This window comes from Meleagris gallopavo, chromosome 1 (genome assembly GCF_000146605.3).
Source record: "Meleagris gallopavo isolate NT-WF06-2002-E0010 breed Aviagen turkey brand Nicholas breeding stock chromosome 1, Turkey_5.1, whole genome shotgun sequence".
NCBI classification, from domain to species: domain Eukaryota; kingdom Metazoa; phylum Chordata; class Aves; order Galliformes; family Phasianidae; genus Meleagris; species Meleagris gallopavo.
The window spans coordinates 49,841,358-49,848,937 of record NC_015011.2 but is presented as its reverse complement, the minus strand read 5'-3'; the positions used below and the strand labels follow the sequence as shown (position 1 = coordinate 49,848,937).

Sequence of the window (7,580 nt, the reverse complement as noted above, 5' to 3'; positions counted from 1 at the left end):
CAGGGTTGCCACCCACTAGACCAGGCTGCCCAGAGCCACATCCATCCTGGCTTTCAATACCTCCAGGAATGAGGTATCGACAACCTCCTTGGGTAACCTGAATATTGTAGCCAAAGGGTTGTGGTCAGTGGCTCTGCGTCTAAGTAGAGGCTGGTGATGAGTGGTGTCTTAGGACTTATGCTCTTTATCAGTGACACAGATGTTGGGATCAAGAGCACTCTCAGCAAGTTTGCAGATGACACCAAGCTGAGTTGTACAGTTGATACGACAGAAGGAATAGACACCACCCAAAGGGACTTTGAGAAACAAAAAGGAAGGGCCCAGGTAAACTTGATGAGGTTCAGCAAGGCCAAGCGTGAGATACTGCACTTGGGTTGGAGCAATCCCAGACATGTATACAGATTAGAAGAATTCCTTGAGAGTAGTCCTGCCGAGAGAGACTTTAAGTGTCCCGATAGATAAAAAACTTAAGATGAGCCAGCAGTGTGCATTGGTAGCCTGGAAGGTCAACTGTTTCTTGGGCTGCATCAAAAGAAAGGTGGCCAGCAGGGTGAGGGTGGTCATCCTCCCTCTCTTTTCTGCCCTTGTGAGGCCCTACCTGCAGTATTGCATCCAAGCGTGGGCCTCCATCCCAAGAAGGACATGGAGCTGTTAGAGCAGATCCAGAGGAGAGTCATAAGGTTGATAGAGGGTAGGAGAACCTTTCCTATGAAGACAGGCTTAGGGAGCTGGGCCTGTTGTCTGGAGAAGAAAAGGTTCCAGGGAGACTGCATTATAGACTTCCAGTATTTAAAGTGAGTTATAAGCAGGAGGGAAATCAACTTTTTACAAGGAGAGATAGTGATAGGTCCAGGGCAGCAATTTTAAACCAAAGGAGGAGAGATTTAGATTAGATGTCGGGGGAAGTTTTTTACTGAGAGGGTGGTGAAGTGCAAGAACAGGCTGCCTAGAGAGGTTTTGGATGCCCCATCCCTGGAGACATTCAAGGCCAGGCTGGATGGAGCCTGGGCAACCCTATCTAGTGCTTGATCTAGCAGTCGGCAACTCTGTCCATGGCAGGGAGTTTGGAACTTTGAGGTCCCTTCCAACCCAAGCCATTCTGTGATTCTATTATTCCCTTATTCACAGAATATATATATATGTATGTATATATTCTCCTGCATACTGAAGGAGTTCTTGTGAGTGGCTATATCTGTTAAGTGTGGTTTTGGTCAGATTTTAGAGGTCTAGTGGCTGTGAAAAACAAACAGACTGAAGAGTTATATTCTGTATCTGGGGACCCATCTCAGCCCCTTGTACTTTACTCATAAAAGCACAAATCTGAGTATGTCTTTCACAGAACCACAGAATGGTTGAGATTAGAGGGAACAAAGCCTCAGTTTTCACTTTAATCTATGCATTATAAAAATCATCATCAATTATTAATTGTTGAAATCAGTAAAATGTAAATGGTTTTAAAATATTGCTCAAATTAAAGGATTGCAGTGATAAAGGTAGTCTCTCTAGTTTCAAATTACATATAAACATACAAGCACAAAATAAACAATGAACCCACTCTTGGAGCTTTTTAAGACTACAATAAAGCAAGAAAAAATATTGGAGTAGAAAGAATTCCTTCCTATACTTTCATACATTTACTGCAGTCGATCCTTTTTCTGCCCCTTTTTTCTTCATAAATACACTAATCCCAAGAAAAGATAATTCTTAACATACAGATTATCAGTGACATACTTCCTTCCCCATATTTCCCACTTAAATAGTCCGCACTGAGTAACTGCTTAGGAGCTTAAAACAGGAGGAACGTGACTGTGCAACTGCACAAGCGTCTGTTTTCCTGAAAGGGTGTGGTCTGCTTCTTCAAAACTGATATTTGAATGTATGGAGGGTACAAAAATCTTCTAGTCATTTATAGATTCCTTTGTAGAGAAGTGGCTGGTTGCTGCATCAGAAGATTCTCATACTGCTGGGGAAGCTGAATGGTGAGGGTCATCCACCAGGTTTTATCATCTGCCTCACAGACAGCTCTGGATGCAGGTAAGAGAACTGCTTCTTTCTGGGGAAAGCAAAATAGCAGTCTTCTCTCACGGAAAGTCTTGACAGCCCTTAAGGGAATGCTTTGCAATGATCATGCAAAGGCTCATACAGCTGTTTCTGGTGTCAAGAAGAGGCATTCAGGAATCTGAAAGTCAACAGAGATTTAAAAGGAGATCTCTCCATGTTCCTCTCCAGTAGAAAAGAGCTAGAGTTCCCTGAGTACAGGTGTCTCAGCTCTGTAAGTTTATCATACTTTGGAGAGAGCAATGAGGGATGGCCAGAAGAGCTAGTATTCTAGTAGCAAAGAATTTGGGCCATGGTCTTCCGCAAAAGAAGAGAAATAATTTATTTGAAATTGTTGCTAAAATTTGCAACTTTTCTGGGGAGTACCGTATTCAAGAGAAACCTGAAAATGAATAAATATGGAAATTCAATCACATACTCTGGAGGTATGTGGTTGTGGAATATATTTTTAAGGAAAGTAACAAAACAGAAGGAAGAGTAGGAAGACTAGAAAGAGCAGAAGGACGAATGAATCTGAAGGATAAATTTATTCACAGAATATGCATGTTGCTTGTTAAGAGCTGAAAGAATCTGTGCATTTCCTTGGATGCGCACATTTATTCTTCAGCCCTTGCTCATGTTGCAGGTTCACACAAAAAGAACAGGTTTCTGCCCATCAGTAAAGAATCTGTAGATGTTCTGAATTTTATCACAGCAAATTAGTGGAGGGAGTTCTTTCCAAATATCACTTCAAGACAACAAAATGCATAAGGTTCCCTAATTTAGTTTTACTTCTCTTTACAAGAAATGAAAACAAGAAGCTTCACAATAAGACAAAAGAAGAGTGGGCAATGAAAACATTTTTTTTAAATGAAAATGTGTGTTCAAAGGACAGTACGAAGATGAAAGGGTTTTGCATCTTTTTGCTAAATCTGTCGTTGGTCTTCAGTGACCAAGCCATTAATGGTGAGTTTCAGATTTATAATTTCATCTATTTGATTCCTGCCTTTTTCTTCTCTTTTTTGTACCTGACTCACTCTTCCCCATTTCCTACTTTCTTTTGCTCCCATCTTCTCCACTGTAGGACAAAAAGCATTCAGATCAAAAGCAGACAGTTTGTGGCAGGTGCAGGTGCAGACAAATAGGTGAGAGTGTGGAAATTGGTTGCAAAGAAGTCCCACAGGACAACTCAAAAGGATGAAATAATCACCGCATCCCTACTGACACAGTGATATTCGCTATGCCCAGAAAACTGTCTCTGCTTGGAAGTGATACGTTGGCCAGAAACACGTCTTGCAGGCTCAAAGATCTCACTTCACTGATGTTGTATGTTGGCTTGACTCTTATATTGTGGAGATGTGTGGAACGAACATAACTTCAAATATATTTTCCCAAGGGTCATTATTTGGTGCCATCAGAAGAGTGTTGTTATTGGTGTCTTTCCCATTCTGATGGCAGAATCGTTGTCCTTCCTGTTAGCTCTCACTATTTCATTTGTAAGCAGTGTATCTTTATTTTGGCTGGTATGCCATTTCAGAAAGCGTTCCGATGAAGAGCTTGAGATGCCACAATGACTACAACTCACTCGTGACGTGCACATGGAAGGAACATTTCGAGGCTCGTGCCCTCCTTGGTTTGACTCTGTACCAATGGAACGTTATTAAAAAGTAAGTATCTGAAAAGGACTGTGCAGGAAAAACATCCAAAGAGCATCTGGTCACAACTTGCAGTCTCTGGGCTGGCAGTCAGGTTTTCAGAAAGTAACAGCTGTTACTGGGTTACAGTCAAAGTTGCACTTGCTTCTGATGCCTCTCCTAAAAAGGGGAGGACTTTGAATCATGTGCCAGTGAACTTAATTTTATCATATTTTCAATTATTTTCTCATAAGTTTGTAGCAGAGTCCAGGATAGGAAATATGAAGGGGCATGCAGATGGCTGTCCACGAGGTAGAGAAGATAGATTGAGAAGAAGAGTGGGCTCGAGGGTGATTCATAAACCTACCAGGGGGGAACTTTTCCCCAGTTATTTTGTCTGTTTAGGATCATTACTGAGAGTATGGTTTTGATCACTTCTGAAGACCCTGAATAGGCTACGCTTGTGAAAGTGTGAGTATGGGTAAGTTCATCTGTGCTACCAATCTTCCTCCCAGAGATACCGGTCTGTTTATGAGAGTATCTCTGTGCTGCATCTGTTTCCTTATGAAAAGGGAACAGCATCAGCAGACTTGATCAGTTGTGAGGATAAGAAAGGCCAAATAGGGAGGAACAGTCAAGGAAGAGAGGAAGATAAAGACGGAAAGCTGAGAAGAAAATGTATTAACATCTTGGGATACAGAAAGGAAAGGGAGGAGAGGGAACACTCGATTTTATCGCAGATAAGAGAGAATCGATACACCTAAAAGCAGGTGAAATGTGCTGAAGGTCTTTGAAAATGGACCTTGAGGCCAATTATTCTGGAAAAAAAAAAAGGGAAGGAAAGAAAAGAAAAAGAAAATTACTCTGATGTTGGGAGTCTGCTCTGGAACATTGTTTTAGGATGGAGTGTTTTCAGTGGCTGATACAGGAATCATGACCGGTCAGTCCCATCCTTCCTTCAGAAATATCCCTGGTTTCCTTACTAGTACCCAACTTTGACAGTTATCAGCACTGCTGAATAATGCCTGCTGACATACGGTTGGCTCGGACACCTCATCCTGTCCTGAAGGACAGTAGCTGAGCTCAGGTAGCCACGGCTTTATCAGCATGGGAACAACGGGCAGTAAGTCATAGGCCCATGCAGAAGTCCAGAGGGTACGAAAAGGAGAACTGCATCTCTTCGGCAGCTCAGACCTCCGCAAGCACACAAAGCTCGTCCACTTCTGACTACCATAATATATTGTTTTTAATCTTGATGATGCTTTTTGGCCTGGAGAAAGGCCATCTAAAGTGATGCCGAGCATTCTGGAGGAAGTTAATGAATACATAAGGTCTCTTGACAGAACAGAATTGCTAAGGTTATAGAAGTACATTTTGGCTGAATTAAAAAATGCTTAAGTGTCTCTCTGCGACTGCCAAGGGAATTCCTTCAAGAAGCTAAGGATCATCAGAAACTTCCTTCCCTTTCACTCAAAGTAAACAATGCATTTCTCTGATGTTATTTTTCATCAAACTACTTCTCACATAGAATCGTGAGATTATCAAGGCTTAGACTGAAAACTAACAAAACTAGACTGACATGAAAACCGAATATTATGTTGCATACTTTGAAATGAAAACGCATTTGGTAAAAGATTCATGCTGACAAAAATGTTAGTAATAGTAATAGATGCAATATGGGAATATAAGTGATAATGAGGATATAACTTTCCACATCAATTAGATAATCATTATGGGATGGAATTATTTTCTGACATTTAGTTTTGCCTGAACTACATAGGACCAGATAAGGCCTCTGTAGATTACTTTTTCTATTCACACAGTGACAGTGAGGAGATGCGTTGCCAAAAGGAGCCAGAAGAGGACTTACGTGAGGCTTCAGATCCCTACAGCCATTGGATTTGTTGGAAAACACTACAATATTTTGGAATCGGGGTGGATGACTATTACAGCTTCAAACCCAAGCAGAATCTTGAAGCAGAGCTAAAAGTTCATCTTTTCCAAAATGGTAAGGAATAAATTCCAAGGCAAATTTTCAAATGCTTTTGGGGGATCTTTGAGAACATTTTTGATGTTCAGTTAGGAGATGAATTGCAATGATATTGCAAAAACTGACAAACAGTTCAACCTTGAGATAGGAAAGGGCGAGCGTGGGAACAGGTGGAGGTTGGAGGGGCACTCAACAAGCATCTTCCTTCTGTAGGATCTGATAAGATATTGTGGAAATGAGGAAGCTTAACCAAATGTTTTGTTTGCCTCTCCATGTCCCTGTCCTCAGTATCGCATCTCATGTTGTACCTTCACCTTCCAGTTCAGCCCCTTCCACCTCAGAACCTCTCAGTCAGAGAAAGTTCAGGAGCCTTCTTGCTCACCTGGACAGCACCTGATGGAAGCCAAGGGCTGGGCAATGCACTGGAGTATGAAGTTGCTTACAAGCGGGACTGGGAGTCCTGGGAGGTAAGAGCAGGAAGAGCTGAGCTGACCTGGCCCTGGCTGCAGCAGCCTTTTGCCTGGTTGAGGGCTTATGGTAAATGCCATCCAAATGGGCAGCCTTTCGGTTCTCAGGCACTATGAAGGGTTGCAATAAATGCTGATTTAGGCCAGGTGAAAGAGGCTTTGTTTCTGTCTGCAAGTGACTTTCCTGGTGAAATACCACTTGTCCTGACTTGAATGCAAAAATCAATTCTTCACTGCAAAAAAGCAGTGCAATTGGGTTTTGAGTTGGAATTTATTTAACCCTGCACCCCTCCATCATGAATTTAAAGCACGTTTGAGGAGCAGCCTGTGGGCTCACGTGGGAGAAAGGCAAGACACCTTTGAAAATGTTTCATGTGTACAAGACAGCTTGGAGATGCATCTGTACTCCTTCTCTGTCTTCATTCCACCCCTCACCACTGACTCCTGTTCTCCCTCCTTTCCCCTGATGACGGAAGGCTGCTTCACGCCTACTCTCCACCACCACTCATTGCCATCTCAGCCACCTCATCCCAGGGAGCAGATACATTGCCCGTGTGCGAGCCAGACCGGAGCAGGACAGAGGTTTCTCTGGGCAATACAGTGAGTGGAGCACAGATGTGTCCTGGGAGACCGCCGAAGGTAAAGGGGGATGGATGGAGCAGGGCTGTGCAAGGGTGGGAGGTCTGGCTGAGAAGCCAGGGCAAGGCAGTGATCCTTGTAGCTCCCTTCCAAAGGCAAAAGTTGCCGGTGAAGCCCCTTCTAGTCATGACTTTCTCTCAGGGATCCTCAACACTAGTTTCACTGGGATACTCCAAGCAGTAAGAAATGTCTGGGGGCTGTGCCCCCTGCAGGAGGTCTGGAGCCCTCCACGGGGTCCTGATTGTGACGTGGGATGTGGCTCATGAAGAAGTCCACTTATTGTCTTCCATTGTGGTGTTGGTCTTGCTTCCACTTGGAAGGATAGCTATGTCCTAGAAGGGCATGGAGAAGTTTGAAATGTGAGCAAGAGCAAGTGCCTATCTTGCCCCTTTCAGTGTGCTTTGTGTTTCCACCCCATTGTATGGTACCTGCCCATGCAAGACAAAGGTTTTCACTGGACTTCTCCTGCCTCTTAGCGTGCTCTGATCTTCTCTGTAGGTGGCATTCATCCCAGGAACCTTCGTTGCCTCTTCAACGGTGCGTATCTGAAGTGCAGCTGGGAAGTGAAGAAAGTGATTGCCAGCTCTGTCATCTTTGGCTTGTTCTTCAAGGCCACTCCAGCATCAGCGTACGTGATCTGCCAGTGGCAGCACACTTACCTCTGCCCGTCCTGTTGGGCTGCTGCTCTGTGCCATTCCTGCTGATCTCAGCACCACCTTCTTTTCTCCTCTCAGGGAAGAGGAGTGCTCCCCAGTGTATGAGAAGGCTTTGCCCCATGTCCCATATGTGGTGCAGAGCTGTGGAATCCCTGTT

The 7,580-nt window shown here is 43.6% G+C and overlaps 1 protein-coding gene across 1 annotated transcript in view; it reads left to right on the top strand.

The window, feature by feature from the left end:
- Positions 1-1,796: 1,796 nt before the first annotated feature.
- Positions 1,797-7,580, top strand: part of LOC104911311 (cytokine receptor common subunit beta-like) — an 11,681-nt gene continuing 5,897 nt past the window's right edge. The window contains exons 1-8 of the mRNA XM_019611421.2: positions 1,797-2,034; positions 2,843-3,003; positions 3,575-3,704; positions 5,495-5,679; positions 5,983-6,128; positions 6,605-6,767; positions 7,266-7,395; positions 7,502-7,577. Of these exons, the coding sequence (XP_019466966.1) occupies positions 2,889-3,003; positions 3,575-3,704; positions 5,495-5,679; positions 5,983-6,128; positions 6,605-6,767; positions 7,266-7,395; positions 7,502-7,577 (945 nt within the window). The 5' untranslated portion in view covers positions 1,797-2,034; positions 2,843-2,888. The remainder of the gene's footprint in view (positions 2,035-2,842; positions 3,004-3,574; positions 3,705-5,494; positions 5,680-5,982; positions 6,129-6,604; positions 6,768-7,265; positions 7,396-7,501; positions 7,578-7,580) is intronic.